General features: G+C 38.5%; 2 protein-coding genes across 2 annotated transcripts in view; both read right to left on the bottom strand.

Annotated features, from left to right (window-relative positions):
• Positions 1–543: 543 nt before the first annotated feature.
• On the bottom strand, positions 544–2,668 carry LOC139937780 (cytochrome c oxidase subunit 6A, mitochondrial-like). The gene is made up of 2 exons (XM_071933086.1): positions 2,517–2,668; positions 544–1,854 (listed from the first exon to the last, which is right to left on the bottom strand). Exon 2 carries the CDS (start codon positions 1,846–1,848, stop codon positions 1,504–1,506), a length of 345 nt encoding a protein of 114 aa, XP_071789187.1. The 5' UTR covers positions 1,849–1,854; positions 2,517–2,668; the 3' UTR covers positions 544–1,503.
• A 357-nt stretch (positions 2,669–3,025) lies between these two features.
• LOC139937093 (carnitine O-palmitoyltransferase 1, liver isoform-like) overlaps positions 3,026–18,768 on the bottom strand; it is a 34,452-nt gene continuing 18,709 nt past the window's right edge. Inside the window, exons 10-18 of the mRNA XM_071932089.1 lie at positions 17,074–17,203; positions 15,899–16,035; positions 14,937–15,136; positions 13,599–13,749; positions 13,004–13,075; positions 11,665–11,825; positions 11,276–11,432; positions 10,633–10,749; positions 3,026–9,710 (exon numbers count right to left, since the gene is read on the bottom strand). Of these exons, the coding sequence (XP_071788190.1) occupies positions 9,492–9,710; positions 10,633–10,749; positions 11,276–11,432; positions 11,665–11,825; positions 13,004–13,075; positions 13,599–13,749; positions 14,937–15,136; positions 15,899–16,035; positions 17,074–17,203 (1,344 nt within the window). The 3' untranslated portion in view covers positions 3,026–9,491. The remainder of the gene's footprint in view (positions 9,711–10,632; positions 10,750–11,275; positions 11,433–11,664; positions 11,826–13,003; positions 13,076–13,598; positions 13,750–14,936; positions 15,137–15,898; positions 16,036–17,073; positions 17,204–18,768) is intronic.

Raw genomic sequence — 18,768 nt, 5'->3', positions numbered from 1 at the left:
TTAATGTCTGAAACAAACACAATGTCTTGCTGAGTAAAGCCCTGTTCAGACATCCTGCGAATGCGATACATTATGTTGACGTCACATATTCACAACTATTTATTCGCAGCAGCTGAGCTGTGCACAACTTTTGCAAAACACAGAGTTGTGACGTCAAGTTTACGTCTAATTCGCTTCACATTCACAGGAAGTATGAACTGGGCTTAAAAATCTTGTCAACAACCTGGAATCTGGGAAATCCAAAATTATACTGTCAAACTTGAATAGAATCTTGAATAATAGTAGAAGCAAAACACCATTATTTAAATTAAAACAACACAATTTTTATTTAACTTTGTGCCTCTACAATTCTGTCAAAATTTGTTGTAATTTACATGCATTTTAATGAACAAGTTTTGTGTTATACAAGATGTGGTGTTAAAAGTTTGAACATTGTAGAATACACAAATTAGAAATGCTGATTTCTTTGAGTGTACTCTAGTATTTATAAATACTTTTTTTAGTATTAGAAATACTTTCTTATGTTTAATTTCCAAAAACATTTTTCAAGTCCATGTAGTGGAGCATGAAGTGATCTAATTTTTTTCAAATTAACGTAAAAATAGTTATTAGACAGGAATCATACACTTTTGACACAATTTATGACAACTGTGTCTTCTAAATGTGCAAAAAGTTAGGTGTCTGTTGAATTGTACACTAAATTGGAATCCAATTTGGAGGTAAGGATGAAGTTAATAAACCAGAGGATAAATGGTATGTCAAAGCGCAACACTTTATCTGGAAAAGTTTCCGTATAGCGCCACCACTTTTTCATTCGATATGAAATAATATAGTATCTAATTTACCTCAATGAGATATCCCTTTTTGTAAAAAAGAGTGAAAAAGTGGTGGCGACATACGGAAAGTTATCCCTTTATCTGACTGGATAGGTTTCAATGGATTTGTCACCACAAACTGATATCCCCTCACACACAAATAACTGCAAACTTGAGTAGACCCCTTTGCATGACATCACAAGCCTAAACAGTGCAAACATTGAGGTCAACCAGTGAACGATTTCCCTTGTATAGCAGAGCAAAATGCTAAAAAAAAGGTGTCAGTTGCTACTCAAAAAGCATCAATTGCTACTCAATATTAGTATTCAGCTATGCAACATACTGGATGAAATCATTCCGTCAAGGAAGACCTATCATTAGCTGAGAGCTGTGCCTGGTGCGAACACGCTTACACATGTTCCATTGTTTGAACTCAGCGATAGGAACCAATGTTAGGGGTCTTTTATCGATTCTATCATTCACACGTTTCCATTGTTTGACCTCGGCTATAGCAAGCAATGCAATGGGTCTATGATCAATTCTATCATTCCTGAATGCGACTTAAAATAACTTTAACCAAATTAATATTTCTATAATCAATCCGTCAAACAAACAAAACAAAACAAAAATTGATGCAGTCTCGTAGAGAATCCGATAAAGACGCTTCAACTACTCTAAAGGTTTTTGTCTATTCATCTCCTTCGTATCCCTCTGGTAGTGCATTGGTCTCGCTGTTGTGGAACAGTGAACGGTTGCCCTCTCCCCAGAAGAAGGGCTTGTTTCGGATGCGGAGGTGCGAGTAGGCCACAAACTCCGGGCGGTGACTGTGAGCTTTGTGCTCCATCTCTCCCTTGTAGGCGTTGAACATGCAGAATGCAACACCTGGCAGGGCCACAAAGAAGGTCATCAGCTTGTACGTGCGTGTAGATCCGTGGGAATCGGGAGCTGTGGCAGCTGTGTAGGATGTGTCTGCCTTTCGCCGGAGAGTAGTCGAGAACTGGCGACGAACAACATTCACAAGATTTGATGCCATTTTCTCCTATTTGGAGGTAGAAAGGAAAAGAAAATGTTCAGTACTTACCACTAACAAATAAAAATAAAAATAAAGAATACAAGTTACAATAATAAAGACAAATTAAATATAGGTAGCTGTAAAAATGTGTTCCGTCCCGAAGCGGAAGCTCCCTATTTTTCCAGGCCAGCAATCCTTCTTTCAATTTTTTATCAGCAAGTTGAGAAATTTTCTTTATTATTTAGCCTAGTTATAAGTTAGGTCTACCGTTTTATACTTTTGACCGTGCATGCAATTGGAACATCAAGTACGGGATGGATTCAACAGTTCATCTTCATGCCTTAATTAAATTATAAATACAAGTAAGTACTAAGTCAAGTGACAGTGGACTTTTGAGTTTGAATATTCGTGTACTGTTCCTAATAAAACTAAATATTAAGTAAAAAGGTCGGTCAGATTGTTAATCATTTTCCCTGTTAAAAAATACTGGGCGTTCCGCTCCGTTTGATCATAGAGCAAGGACATGGTTTGATTGAACTACCCCTTTACAACACAACACAACACAGCACTGCTGCTGGGAGCTTAAGAAAGACAAGTCGACCGAGATCTTTAACCGATTTTAAATTCGAGGAAATATGTAGTTTTTTACAACCTAAATAAACAACAGGACGACAACAAACCATACATACCTAGTTTTCTCCTCGGTGGTGAGAAAAGAGTAGGTTTCAGTGACGTGTGTGCAGTTAAAAAAGTAACTTTATAACGGTGAAGTCGTCCAAAGACTGATTTACGTTTCTCACGTACGTCCGCCACTGCAATCACTGGTAACTTGCTGAAGCTGCGTTTATAAGCTATGACGCTTGTGTACTTCCTTAGGGAACCATGGAACAACCACAACGATTGTACACCTTATATTATAGAATCCATGCATTACAGGGAGCAATAAGTGTACCGTGGCCGAAAGAAGACATGAGTAAATGTCGTTATTTTTTCATTCTGTTTTTTTCAAAACAAATAGATCTTATATTAAACATCACCAACAGTTGATCAGATATTCATTATACAAGCTACCCTTGGAGTCACACTATTTCTTTTTATTATTATTACCCTGTGCTTTTTTTAACTACACAGGTTTCCCAAAGGGAAACGCATCAGTTCAAAACTCTTCTATATGTTTAAAAATGTTTGACATTGCTCCAACTTATCTCTCTAATATGTTCATCTTCACCAAAGCAAACGTAAAGGACTCCGTTATTCTTCTGACAGAATTCGGCTTAACACCCACAAGTCAAGACTAGCTTATGCCAAACATACCTTCTCACCCTCTGATGCTGAACTTTAAAACAGTCTCCCAATCAGTACTTTGTAGTTCTTCTTGTGTTGTTACATTTAAGAGTAAACTTTAAAATTTATCTCTTTCCTAAAAAGTATATTTAATTCTTGCTTGTTTTAATTTTTTCTTTTCTTGATGTGCTTTGATCATGTTTTGAAAAAGTGCAGCATAAATGCCTATTATTATTAATACTATTACTATATTACCACAACATATCTGTAAAAATGCAAACATAATGGAGAAACTCCCAAAAGTAACAGGTGAATATTATTTCCCAACAGGTTTGCACTTGTCTCCTTCAACTCAATCAATCATTCAAGTCAGCGACAATGACACTAGCCTTGATTCAAGGCTGTTGGCGTATTGTACCCGGCCCGTGCGCGGCGATACGGCAACACAAACTGCACGCAGTGTATACACGATTTTGCAGGTCGCGGCTGGCTGGAGCGCTTTGATCAAGGCTACAATGACACACAATTTTGTGGAATAAAAAAAACAAAAAAAAACAAAAACAACTTGCAAGCAACTTCAATGACCAATTGAGCTCAAATTTTCACAGGTTTGTATTTTATGCATATGTTGGGATACACCAAGTCTTTGACAATTATCCAAAGTGTTCAGTGTCTTTAAACAAGGGATCACTCAATGGCGTGGTTATCAATTAGGGAGACGAAATGTACTCTTCCAAAAGGAATGACTTTATACTTTTTAATTGGTAAATAAAACCATCAATACAGTGTCACTCCTTTAACAACTTAAGTAAAACCACAACAATAATGTAATCATAAACAAGAAAAAACTTAACCTTCAAACCAATTTCAAAACCTTTGTAATTCTTTTTAAACTCATATTACAGGTATACTGTGGGCAAACTTTTACCAAAATTGAACTTTAAAACAGTAATTGCATTGAGTGCCTATATAAGGTTTTACAACATGTTAACAATTTTAAGACATACTCATTCACGTACTTTTAAAACACAATTTATGTACAATTTCTTTGATAAATTTATTTACCATATTTAGACGAGATATTAAACCACTTGATCCTATTATTGATAAAAAGTGCATATTATTTGTGAAAGATGAAATTCAACATTAAAATTAACACTTTCATAAATTACAGATAACACAAGAAAACGAGAAAACAGGGTATAAGAAAGTCATTCAGATAACACTAACAGTGAAAACACTTTATAGACCTGCTTCAAGCAGAAAATAATGCCTAAACTTTTTCTGCTTAGCAGAATTTAGAAGGATACCAGTCACAAATTCTACACATGACAAAACTGTACTTTGGCTGGTGACCATATTCTCATAAGCATCATTAATTGGCTGTGCTAAGCTTGTTTTTGTGCTTACACAACTCAAGAACATGTAAGAAAAGAAAAGGTACCTGTCCTTTAAAGGAACACGTTGCCTTGGATCGGTCGAGTTGGTCTTTGAAAAGCGTTTGTAACCGATTTTTTATAAAATGCATATGGGTAGAAAGATGTTGTAAAAGTAGAATACAATGATCCACACAAACATGCCTCGAAATTGCGTGGTTTTCCTTTTACCTTGTCGACTAACACGTCGGCCATTTATGGGGGTCAAAATTTTGACTCCCATAAATGGCCGACCATGTTAGTTCGCACAGTAGAAGGAAAACCACGCAATTTCGAGGCAAACTTGTGTGGATCATTATATTCTACTTTTAAAACATCTTTCCAACCATATGCATTTTATAAAAAACGGTTACAAACGCTTTTGTTTTGACCAACTCGTCCGATCCAAGGCAACGTGTTCCTTTAAATTAACCAATGTTGCGGCATAAATGTCTCTTCAGACAAATTGACAACACTGTTAGTCAGCAAAGACCTTGGCCTAATTTCATAGAGCTGCTAAGCACAAAAATATGTCTAGCATGAAAATTTTGCCTAGATATAAACAGGATTACCAACCAAATTTCCCTGTGATTTTCAGGATAAGCAATCAACAACTGAATACCACTAACAAGCAGTATGCAACAAATGGAAATTTGGTTGGTAATCTTGTTTTTTAACAAGGAAGAAATTTCATAAATGGTGTTTGAAGCTTTGCATGGTGTGGAGAATAAGAGTAACTATAAATATAAATATTAATAGTAAGCTTGCGGGTACAACCCTGGGTAAAAACTCTTTTGATGGAGTGGTGGCTCTGAAAAGAGTCGGTTTGGTCTCGACGTTTTGAACAGTATACTCTGCTCGTCTTCAGGATACTCTGCTCGTCTTCAGGATACTCTGCTCGTCTCCATTCTCCTGAAGATGAGCAGAGTATACTGTTCGAAACGTCGAGACCAAACCGGCTCTTTTCAGAGCCACCACTCCTTCAAAAGAGTTTTTTACCCATGGTTGTACCCGCAAGTGTACTATTAATATTTATATTTATAGTTGCTCTTAAGAAAATTGTTGTGCTTAGCAGCTCTATGAATTTGGGCCCATTACATTACATGAATCCTCAATTAAAAATTGTGTGCGCTTTATCTGACTTAACATAATAGATGAAAGAGCAAACCTGTTTCCAAACATCAGGTTTAGGACATGTGAGATCAAAACCAAATATCTTCACTAAATTTTGAAAAAAAACCCAATAGAGTTTCAAAATATTTCTAGGGAAGTTTTTCTACGACAATCATTATACCCTGTAATTCACGCAAGCACCTGTAAACAATTATAAAGTCATTCTCCCCAATATTTTGAACACCCTTTAATACTTAACTTGTTTAAAATGACAAAAAAGAAAGAATTTGTTTTAAATAAAAATAAGGAAATACATTTCACTCGTTGCATTGTTTGTGAAAAATACATTATCAAGCTGTTCTAAACTGTGACTGTATTGGCAGCTATGCATGTTTTAAGTTTTTAACCATTCAATCGTTTGGTTCCTTTATAAGTACAAATACAATCAGTAAACTAACATTTGGAAATTTCATTTCAAAAGGTGGTAGCATATTTTAGATATCGCCGAAAAAATCCGGAGCCTTTTTGTTCGTCCACGCAGGAAGAATAATCCGTAAGTAGAATACACAATCTGAGAACCGTTACTGTCAAAGACCTGAGGTATCGAAATCAACTTGTGAAAAATTACTTCTTTCTCGAAAACTACATCACTTCAGAGGGAGCTGTTTCTCACAATGTTTCAATCTCTCCCCATTACTCATAATCAAGAAAGGTTTTATGATAATAATTATTTTGAGACGGTAATTACCAATAGTGCCCACTGCCTTTGAATATGTGAACTCCAGTATGTAGCAGCCAATACAGTCCCAGCTTTAGAAACTGCCTTCCATTCAGCTCTATTTACAGCAGAATGTTTAATTACATATATATTTAAAACCTACACCTAAATAACTACTACAATTTCATAATAAGCCACCTCTTTGTTTAAAAGCGCCAGATTATATTTTGTACCTGTTTTTACTAGACCAGACTAAAGTATTGTATTTTCTGGTTCGTTAAAACATAATAAGAGATATTGTACTTGGCATATCTTACGGTAGTAAACTTGCATTGTAATAGGCATTTATATTTTGAGCTATGAAGACTGACGTTATATGGTTTTATGGTATCTATAGATATCTTTTTGAAAAAAACAAAATTATAAAAACATGCAAGATCACTTGCTGTTCTTAAAACTTAAAACCTGAAAAAAATAATGAACCAATAATGTTATTCCTGAGACAACACTTAAAACAGATTTCTAACTATGGAAAAAACACCTCATCGAAATGTATGAGTTACTTTTTGTTGACTAAAATATCTTAAATGGTCCCTTCCATAAAATCGAACAAAACAATAAAAAAGTATTACTATAGATAATACAGGATAAAACAAAATAATGGCGAGTGATTTGGGTATCTCCAGCCCTGTTGAGTAGAAATGCGAACAAAAAAATTAGTGCTAATAGTATAAATGCTTAGCACGCTTTCGCCTGGAACCAGGAGAAATGCGCACTGACCACATGTCATTTAGTGGGGGTGATTTGTATTTTCAACATAAATCTTTCTCTGTGCTTAGCAAGTTAGGTAATAATGCTGTTGAGTATTTCTTGGGTTGAGAAAGAAGGGTTAGAAATAAGTAGCTTGTTTAAAAGGAGGGGGCTCCAAATTCGAGTTAATTTTGTGATCAACTTATATTCCGATGGATCAGAGTCTTAATGAAAATGGCGGGAAAAACTTGTCTCTAACCTGATGTTTAGTGGCGTTAAATGCCACCGAGTTTGATACACTACCAAATCCAAAAACGTTCAAAGAAATCGCCATTCAAATGGTCTGTACAGTATTCAGGCCTGATAGTTCACGGAGGCAACGAAGGCAATTGCCTCCGTGGCCCCTTGTCATTGCCTTGATGCCCTTGAAATGCTACAGTACAAATTTATAATTTCCTCATAGGATGCCCTTCACCAAGGAGAAAAATGCCTTGCTGCCCTTGCCCTTTCAAAAACGAAGCATACAGGCCTGAGTATTTTATACAGAGAATTTTCAGTTAATTCCTAAATTTTGATGACAAATGTTTAGTTTCTGGAAAAAAAAACCACTGTAACCAGATATTATGTATTGTTTTTAGAAACAAAGATACTATGTTAACATGGGAAACATTGAAAAATGTAAACTCAGGTCATGACCTTTATACTTAAAGGATTTGGGTACTTTTTCAAAGTGTCCATAGATTTACATTAAACTTACAGGGTTTGAAGATAATGATAGTGGAAAGCTTCCCTTCAAATATTACTTACTTAGGTGCTGTAGTTTTTGAGAAATGAGTAAAACAATGTCATGAAAATACGTTTGTAAACGCTTATAATTTTCGTCTCATGAGACGAAAATTATTTTCATGACATAGTTTTACTCATTTCCCAAAAACTACAGCACCTCAGCACGTAATATTTTCAGGGAAGCTTTCTACTATCATTTTCTTCAAACTGTGTAAGTTTTGTGTAAATCTGTGGACATTGTGTTTTTTGTCCTACAAAAAGTACATACACCCTTTAAAGGTTGAGTGGAGGCAGGTCAGATATTGCAAGGCGTTTCCAGCCACTATGGTCTCAAAGGGTTAATCATTTTAAGATTAAGTTTGAAGACATGAAAATTATCAACTTACCCATAATAAAAAAACCTTTTAACAATACAAATCTTGGTAAAATATACTAGCGTGTGACCTTAAAACAAACATCCTAAAAACACAAGCACAAACAGATTCATGCTGAATGCTGGTTAATTTGCATTGTAGTGGCTTATATAATAACACCTGTGTACCTCATTAACTACATATACTTTACTCTCAATAAATGCCATCTACAAGCCAAAACGGCAACAGATGGTGTACAAGTTTTACTCTACACTCGCAAAACTTGTTATTAAAAATCATTAATGCGGTTGAAATTAATTCAACTTTGGCATATCCCTTTGGAGTTGTGTTCCCTCGTGTGTGTGATCTCAACAACAAATATCAGTGTAGTGTGTAGTGTGTACATTGCTTTAAAAATGTTCACACATTAACACGGTGTTCCCATTGGACTTGTTTTTTCCGCTGCCACGCGGAAAATTACCGTGACTGGCTTTAGCGTTTTTCTACTGTGTGTTCACACCTTGACTTATATTCCGCGACATTTGCATAGCAAATGTAGTTTTACAGCGCGGAGCTGTTCCCATTTGACTTTTTAGCGGCCATGTCAAGTTACCGTGGCTGCGCGTTTGTCTTCTGCGACCTCTTTTGGCCTGTTAGTTTTACTTCACGGTTGCCGTAAGTTGACAGAGAGGTCAGGTTACCATGCGTCCCCATTGGATTTAATTTTGTCATTCTACAGAAAAGTAGTCCTTCTTTAACAAACAAAAATGTCAAATGGGAACTTGGCTTTAGTCGTCTATTGTCGTCAGAAAAAAAAAATATCCCATGTGCCAAAAAAAGTTCTTTGTTTTCACCACACATAAACAAGACCTCGATGATGAATCTGACTGAACACTCCAAGCACCCATCATTGTTTTACTGACCCTGTAATGCTGCAGGTCAATCGTTAATGTGATGTAAACAGCATGATACTAAACAAACAGTAAAGCCCCCGTTCATACCTCCTGCGTATGCGATACAAATTTTGACGTCACAAATTGACGTTTAACTGTCCCCTGCGAAACATTCGCTGTGGAAACAGCCATGTGACGTCCAAATGCGCTTCACAGTTGCAGGAAGTACGAACGGGTCTTAATACAAGTAAATATTTGGCAGATAAAGTTTAAAGACCCCCAAGGGCATTTCCATAAGCTCACACACACACACACACACACACACACAAGATTCTTGGAAGCCGTCTCCTCCTTATTTCTTCTTAGCGTCTTCCGCCTCCCATCCCTCCACGAAGAGTTTCTTCATATCGGCGAGCGCCTTGAAGATGTTACTGACAAAGCGCTTGGAGTCGGTGATTGGGCAGGAATGCTTGGATGAGACATGGAAGAAGAAGCGACTGTCTTCCGGCAGCATGTAGCACACGCCGTAACCCTCGTCAGATACTGGTGCGAATCCACCCCCTGGACTGGCCTGCAAAAAGGAGAATTGTTCACAATTGAAGATTATAATTTGTTGTCTGATTATTAATAAGTGAATAAAAACGTGGTGACTAGGTCTGAAACAACCGACAGGGTCGTGGCCAAGTGATACCGCAAAGGTCAGACTTTTGTCGAGTGGTTGTTCATCTAAACTATGTACAACACTTTGTCACTTCAAGCCATTATACACTTTCGGCACAGAAAAAAAAAAAAGTTCGCAGATTTACAAATAACTTACAGGGTTTACAGAAGGTAATGGTGAAAGACTTCTCTTGAAATATTATTCCATGAAATGCTTTACTTTTCGAGAAAATTTTTTAAACAATTATCAATTCTCGTTGTCAAGAATTACGGATTTATTTTAAACACATGTCATGACACGGCGAAACGTGCGGAAACAAGGGTGGGTTTTCCCCGTTATTTTCTCCCAACTCCGATGACCGATTGAGCCTAAATTTTCACAGTTGTGATATACGAAGTGTGGGCCTTTGGACAATACTGTTTACCGAAAGTGTCCAATGGCTTTAATAGCACCATTATTGTGCCAATCAACTCTGCTACCAAACAAAGTTGGCAGAGCTTCCAAGGTAGTCTTGAACAATTATACTTTTTTTTTTAGGCCAAAGTTAACATTCTATGCATAATGATAATTAATGGCGATTGATGCAGTTTTATTGGCAGCTACCCAAATCACTAGATGAGCTCCATACACCACAAAAACCTATATGGCGGATTCACCAAGTCGTGTTTCGCAATCAACAACTTACTGGATTGGTGACTAATTAACACTAGAGGACATGTGCTAAAAAAGACCTTTTTCGCTAGCTAGACCAGCATGCTCCTCTTTCCACACCTAACGCATGTGTAGCGAGTATTTGCGACAAGATCTATGGCCTGGTACTCTTCCTGCTTACCTTATCTCTGTGGTCAGGGTGATTGAGGGTAGGGTTACCAGCTATCTGCTGCTGTGGAGTCTGACTGGTTGACAGGGTCCAGGGATGAGTCAGCGCGTGGTGAAGAAACTCACTGTCCTAAAATAGTAGTAAAGACCACAGAAAACCGGGTTGGTTGCAGCAAAATATTCAAGATGGGTTAATACATGTATAAGGGAAAGTACTAAATTTGTACACAAACTCACGAAAACAAATATTGTACTCATGAACTCAAAAGGAAAAATTACTGGTACTAATGTAAAATTACTCTGGTACAAGTCCACCATGAACTATCAAGAATACAAGGCCTGCTCTGGTGCCAGGTAGCTACAAAGTAGGGAGGTTTAGCTGCATGTTCCGCTGAACGAGGACATCAGAAAATTGTGTCGTTAAAATCTCATATTTTTAGCATACGTGAGGTTATAATTTTTCACGTCAGGTATGTACGTGCGCGCAGACGTCATACGTGAGCATGCAATAAGCCCAAAGCGACGTCCCCAGAACAGATTTTTTTTTTTTGACGTTCACGCTCATGTATTTGCACGCGTAACAGGCAGCTAAACCTCACTATTACAAGCCACAAAGACGTTTGTTACAGAAGGTGTTGATAAGTTACATATCTTACATATTTCAGGCCCTTGCAAGCCACGTAGAGTGCAAAGAGGTGGCGATCCCAGCCTTTGCCGCTCATACAGCCCTTGTAGAGCTTAGTGTGGGTCTCTGATGCCTTGCGTAGAAGACGAATCTTCTCTTCTGTCGAGTGGTGATCTTCCACCATCGCTCTGAAAACACAAGGATGCAAGAAAATAAAAACTCAGTCGGCATTAAAGGCACATGACACCCTTGGCAATTGTCAAAGACCAGTAATCTCACCTGCTATAGCTTGAGTTCGGTATAAAAAGGCAGTGTCTAAAAAGGAAACAGGTGGGGGACCAGAAACTGTATGCATGTTGTTAAGCTGTGGTTGCCCTTCAACATTACACGCTCAATCTTCTAAATAATAAACACACTCACCGGACGAAATCACAAGAGTCTTGGGTCAGGGGACGGACCGTCTCAGTTCGGCCGTTCAGGTAAAGACGTGTCATAGACGCCTCGTATGTCAGCGCGAATTTCCCTTCGTCCATGAAGTACGCCAACTGCAGAGCTAGCTGGATGTAGGCATCTGGGCTCACCTGGAAAGGAGGTGGCATTGGAGGAAAAACAATCAACAAAAACACAGAAACAGTTTCACATTCTGTGAAAGATGCTCAATTTGTGCGTGATTAACTGGACGGCAGGACTTGCAGTCACAAGGTTGTGGGTTCCAATCATAGAGTTATATATAAGAACTAGAGGGACACTGGTGATTCTGCTTGCACAAACGCGACGGGACTGCAAGATGACAAGCGCGCCATTCTGTACGCGCGGCGAATATGAAATACACGTTTGAGTTTTTTATTGAACGCTCTAGCGATGCTATTTGTTCAACTTACGAAATGGCTGAACAAACACACGCTGTGAGATGGCTGTTTTGTCAACTTAGAAAATGGACGCCTGCGCGCATGCCGGGGCGCGTATATAGGCCAGTGGGCCCTCTAGTTCTTATATACAACTCTATGCTTCCAATCCTACAAAGCTAATTATTACTGACACTGTACTAATGATGGCCTGTCCTGGCCAAGGGGATAAAAACACTGGACTCAATCTCTGATTTTCTGATCAGCAGAGTTTGGGTTCGATTCCTGTTCCTGACACTTGTGTTCTTGAGCAAGACAATAAAACATTGTTGCTACAACCACATCACCCCTAAGCCGTAAATCACCCCCATTCTACACGAACTTTACGGGCTTCCTGTCAATGCTCGCATACAGTACAAAGTCCTGCTCCTCACGTTCAATGCTGTCCATGGTCTATCCCCTCATTACATTTCTGAATTGATAACGCCATACACCCAGACAAGGTCACTTCAGATCCTCTTCACAGCTTCTCCTACAAGTTCCCCCATACAGAACAAAAACGTACGGTAACAGAGCCTTAGCTTTCAGCGCACCCACCCTTTGGAACTCTCTTCCTGCTACCCTCCATTCGCAGATAAACTTGGACCTCTTCAAATCACATCTCAAAACCCACCTGTTCACTCAATCTGTTTTGTAATCTTATACTCTTTAGTTTATTGTTGCTTTCTCTTGGATAAATTTGTTTGTGTTGTTTTGTTAAGCGCATTGAGAGTACTTGCAGTACTGACTTGTGCTATATAAGTTTTTCTTCTTCTTATTATTATTACGTTGTACCGATGGGATGTAAAGTCGTAGGTCACTAACCAACAAAAAAAGGGGATCAATCAAGTTCAATCAAATTTCAAGTGACTTACTTTGCATTTCTTGACGAACCCTTTGCCATAGTCATCATGATTTATGACTACAAGATCAATGTCCTCGCTATTCTGTAACATATAAACAAAATAAAGCAATTAGCAATCAGTAGTATTTGAAATTTTGCATACTGGACCTATAAATCAGACGAGGTTTGCGGTGGCTCCATGTGTATAAAAAAAAAAAAGGATTTAGGTTAAAGGAACGTTACAGAATTGGTAAGAAACAAAAATCGTGAAGATCACAGATTTACATAAAACTTACACAGTCTAATAATGATGATAGTTGAAAACATCCATTGAAATATTTCTGTCTGTAACGTCATATTTGATGAGAAATAAATAATCTAACTTCGCGTGTGGAGTTTTTTGCTCAGTGAGCGTTTTATTCATTTTTATTTTGGCATCGATGCAATGCAAAATCGGTTATTCACTTTTCTCTCGTGACCCAGATGGCCGGTCCATCTCAAACTTCTACAGGTTTGTCAGTTTTTGTATATGGTGGATTACATTAAGTTCTCACACTGCCAGCAACTGTTTTGTTAGAAAAAAACAATTCTGTAATGTTCCTTTGAAAACAGTTGATCAGACGAACCTTTCTATTAAACTCAATGGCGTCTTGGATATCTTCGGTCATCTCTTCGCTGACCTCCCATTCTAGCGGTGTCGGGGCCTTAATGGCCGCCTGGACAAATCCCTCCATGGGTTTACAGTGACCGTCTGGACCGTAGCGATTGTCCATCACCCTGGGTAGAAACAAAATACATAGTTCAGAATAATTTCTCAAATTAAACAACCAGGGCTTGATTTCACACCGCAATCAATTTCACAACAAGACAATTTGTTAGTATTGCCATAGTGATTTGTACTGTGACATCACACTTTACTAAGCAACTACGATTGGTTTGCAGTTAAGATCAATCTTTTAAGCTCTTTATGAAATTGGCCCTAGAAATTGGCCCAATCAACAGCTGTCCAAAATAAAACTAGCTAACAATCATGAGCTGTTTAAAGGATTTTGGTACTTTTTCAAAATGTCCATAGATTTACATTAAACTTACAGGGTTTGAAGATAATGATAGTGGAAAGCTTCCCTTCAAATATTACTTACTGAGGTGCTGTAGTTTTTGAGAAATGAGTAACACAATGTTTGTAAATGATTAAAATTTACGAAAATCATTTTCATGACGAAAATTTTTTTCATGACATTGTTTTACTCATTTCCCAAAAACTACAGCACCTCAGCACGTCATATTTTCAGGGAAGCTTTCTACTATCATTATCTTCAAACTGTGTAGGTTTAGTATAAATCTGTGGACATTGTGTCTTTTGTCCTACAAAAGTTACATAGACCCTTTAATAAAAAAAAAAGAAGCTCTAAGCACAACAAAATCATGCTTACATAAGGTTACCAACCTTAATACCATCTCATGTGTACTATCTGTGGCTGGTAATCTACTTAAAGCCATTAGACCCTTCCGGTACAGAATTTTTTTCACAGAACTACAAACAGAAGGTAGTGGTGAAAGACTTCTCTTGAAATATTATTCCATGAAATGCTTTACTTTTTGAAAAAACACTGAAACAATTATCAACTCTCGACATCGAGAATTACGACTGTATTTTAAACACATGTCATGACACGGTGAAACGTGCGGATACAAGGGTGGGTTTTCCCGTTATTTTCTCCCGACTCCGATGACCGATTGAGCCTAAATTTTCACAGGTTTGTTATTTTATATATCAGTTGTGGTACACGAAGTGTGGGACTTGGACAATACTGTTTACCGAAAGGGTCCATTGGCTTTAAGGGATGGGGATGGGAAAACTACAAATTGCTCCCCCACCCTGGTGGAAGAAGATGAAAGCTTCCAATAAGCCTAAATGCAATCACAATGTTTTAAAAAATGTCCTTGATACCATAAATACTCACTCGTCAGTGCATGCATATTCTTGAAGGTGGGCAACGACGGGTGCATCTCCCCATGAATGCTCGATATTGTAGCCAAACTTGCCGTCCGTGAAGACGAACATGGAGAGACTCTTGTCAAACCAGTGACTGGATCCGTTCCCATGAAGCAAGAACTTGGCCCTGTCACTCAGATTGTCAAACTCACAGGTCTCTAGAGTCACCTAAATAAAAATAATTATAAAAAAAAAAAAAGCTTCAAAGAAGATGGAAAAGATCCAAAAGCATCAAGATCTGGCCAGGGGACTGTGTGAGATTTGGCAGGTAAAGGTAAAAGTAGTCCCCGTGGTGGTTGGAGCACTTGGCACCATTCCCAAGGCACTGGGGAAACATCTAGACAAAAGGGACAAACAGGAAGATAGATCTGGGCCCAATTTCATGGCTCTGCTAACGGTAAGCAAGGAATAGGCGCTTATGGAAGCAGGAAATTCTATGCTTTCGGCAAGCGTATTTCACGTGTTAGCAAACAGTTTTGGCTTCTGCTTGTGCGTACTCCACGTTTCTACGCTTAAAAGGCTAGCACAAAAATTCAGCCCTTGCACGTAAGCGGGGAATCGTGATCGTAAGCGCAGAACTGGGTGGTAGGCAGAGCCATGAAATTGGGCCCTGTTACAGAAGGCGGCGCTTTTGAGAACAGAGCTTATCCTGAGAAAACCCTTGAGATATACGGCTATGGGACATAACCCAACCCGAGGAGTTACCGGCACAAAGGAACATGTTATCTTTCTTTTGCATACTGTGAAAAGATGAACAGTTTTTTATATAACCCATACCACCGTGATGTCCCTATGCGCTGTGAAGGGAAAATTAACGGTTATACAAAGTGAACAGATATATTTTCATTTTCAGATGACTCCCAACCTCAATCCAATCCCTAGGCCCTGCAAAGCTCCTCTCTAGCTCTTGTGTACCCTAAGGCTACCTACCAGGAAGGCTGCTTTGTCGACGACCTCCAACGTCTCTTGGTTGACCCCGGACGACAGGTACCTTGATCGCTTCTCCGCCCAGTCTGTCCTTTCTAGGGTTGTGAAGGCACTTGGAGATCCAGAAATCTTCCCTTCAGCTATAAATACAAATTAGAGAAAAAACAGTTTGAACGTTTTGGCGTTGTGTCAACTGCATCTGATTTGAGTTCCAATAGATGAATCATCGGAGTGTGGGTTGAGTTCTGGTCATGACACTTGCGTCCATGAGTAATGCACCTATACCAAAACTGCTTCTCTTAACCGGAGGCAAGTAACTCTTTTGATACAACAATAGATCAGTGCAGACAATGACCATGGAAAACAAAACATTCACTTGCTGAAATTGCGCCTGTGCGTATTTCACGTTCCAACAATAGTTGTAGCTTCAGTTCTGCATCTTGCGCCTTCGGCGCTCTATAATCTTTGCTCTTAACCCGTGAAACTTTAAAGGGCCGAGTCAATCTTTGATTAACACCCAAGTGCTAAATTGAGCAGCTTGGGGTTGTAGGCTTCCCGGGAGTTTAAAGTTGAGTTTTTTATTGAACATACATCATCAGAATTTTCCAATGCTCAGTTCAACCCCTTTGTTATGTTCTTATTAGGAAGGAAGTTATTTTACGGCCTCTTCCTCGTTCCCATGAATTGTCTTCCCACCCCTCCCACACCCTTCCTTCTCTCCTTTCCCACCCCCCCTTTCCTTTCCAAGTCATCCTTAGTTTAGTTTCTGTTTTTTATGTATATTTTAATTCCGATGTATTTTGAACTATTTATTTGTGCAATGTGATATTTTTATTATATTGTTGCTGTTTTAATGTCTACGGTTCATGTGTTTTGTGCTATTTTTAATTACTGCATTTTAATGTGCAAATTCGAGAAAGTGATTTAACGAATAAACGAATAAAATTTGACGAATAAAAAATTTGACGAATAAAAAAAATCTAATCTAATCTAATCTAATTTTGGCATTTAAGTTTACAAAACAATATTTGTAAAACTTTCACCCCTGTTGACCTGTTTTGTTTTCTTTCTTCATAATTACATTTCGGTGAAACGATACATTCAGCTTGATCGCATCACGTGTTCAAACACTTTTGACTGTTCGGGTGATTACAAACAATTACAACAGTTTGACCCACCTATCTTCTTGTCGGCATCTTCAATGATCCATGAATACTGTTGCTCTAGGGTCAAAGGTGAGAGAGGCTGACCCATGGTGTCGTACATGTCCAGTTTGTAGTACAGACCTTGCCGTAACACAACGGTGTGCTGAAGGGATCAGAAGAAATAGTCAATTCAATAGACCCCTTGAAGGCACTGCTATCCACAAGGTCACAAAATCTTAACATGCTTGTTTGCAACCTTGTTCAAAGCAGTGTAGAATAATAATAATAATAATAATAATAATAATAATAATAATAATAATAATAATAATAATAATAATAAACTACAGCATTTATAAGGCGCACTTTACTGAAAAGGAGAAACATTCAAAGGCGCCGGTCAAGTTTTGTCACGATGTTGGAAAGCAAGCAAGAATAAGTGTGTTTTGAGTTTCTGCTGGAAGAGAGTGATGTTGTGTATTTGTTTTGTCTGAGGTAATCCGGAAGTGAGTTCCAGAGTCTTGGTGCTATGTTGGAGTAAGCCCTGTCGAGTAGAATCTTGTCGCGCCATTTTATTTCTTTCCCAGAATGCCCTGCTCGATTGAATCCCTAGAAGTGTGATTTTAAAATGTCCAAACATATTTGATATGTTAATTGGTCCTATGGTTGATCGATTCTGCGTAATAAACTTTGCAGAAGGCTCTGTGATACAGCCAACCGTAGGCAGTTCAGGGTGACCCCCCCCCCCCAAAAGAAAAAAAAGATTCATTCAAAAAATGTCTATATTGCGTGGAAGTACGTACATTTTTACATGCACATACTAGGTGCTCGACAAGCGCCTTACAAGCGCTGGAAAGTTTTTAAAGCAGTCATGTTTTGTTTAGTCAATCAGCGTTGATTTTGAGTATTTCCCTCCCAGGGGTCAGTGACAAGGGGTATTGATACTCGATACAGCAGGCTGCCCATGGTAGCGAGAATGGCATATTTGCTATTATAACACCCCTTACAAATATTCTGCCTTTTCATTGGTTTAGAGCGCGTCACATGATATGTCTTAGTTTTACTAGACGGCGGCCGTGTGATAGTGCATCGTTTGCCGTGTGGTAGTGCATCGTTAGCCGTGTGATAGTCCGACGACTATCACACGGGGTGCAGTACCCAGATGTCTTTTTACCCCCCTCGAACCCAATCAGTTGTGCATCTGTGAAACTTTTCACTCGGGAAAATAGAACGCTCCGGTGATCACCTCGGGAGGCGAAGTTTCAACCATAGCACTCGAAGCAGACAATATTTGTATATTAACCATGGTAATAGATTTTTGCTGTACCTCGGTAATAGATAATGGACTTCATTAGTCGAGAACCAATACTGTGATGTGTTACAGAGACCTGTGTACATAGCTCAGGGGAACACGAGTGATGTACCTCACAGGGGTACATTACTTTGATCCTGCCCACCATTGGTTGTTGTTCGCAACGCCATGCAAAAATATTGGAAATAGCACCGGGTATGGTTGGAATTCTGCTGGTACCAGGTAAATTGAAAGCCATTCATGTACTGTGTGCCGTAGGAAACAGTTAAATAATATGTCCATTATCAATGTCCATTATCAACCGCCATTGTTGTTTACAATTCTTTCGCAACTACATGTACTACTGTTCATCAGCTTTTTAACTGTGCCGATATCATCAGAAAAGATGACAAAAGATTGCTTTTTGGTCTATTACTATG

Source organism: Asterias amurensis, chromosome 5, assembly GCF_032118995.1.
Source record: "Asterias amurensis chromosome 5, ASM3211899v1".
Taxonomy (NCBI): domain Eukaryota; kingdom Metazoa; phylum Echinodermata; class Asteroidea; order Forcipulatida; family Asteriidae; genus Asterias; species Asterias amurensis.
The sequence above is the reverse complement of the archived record's forward strand: the minus strand, read 5'-3'. Positions and strand labels throughout refer to the sequence as shown.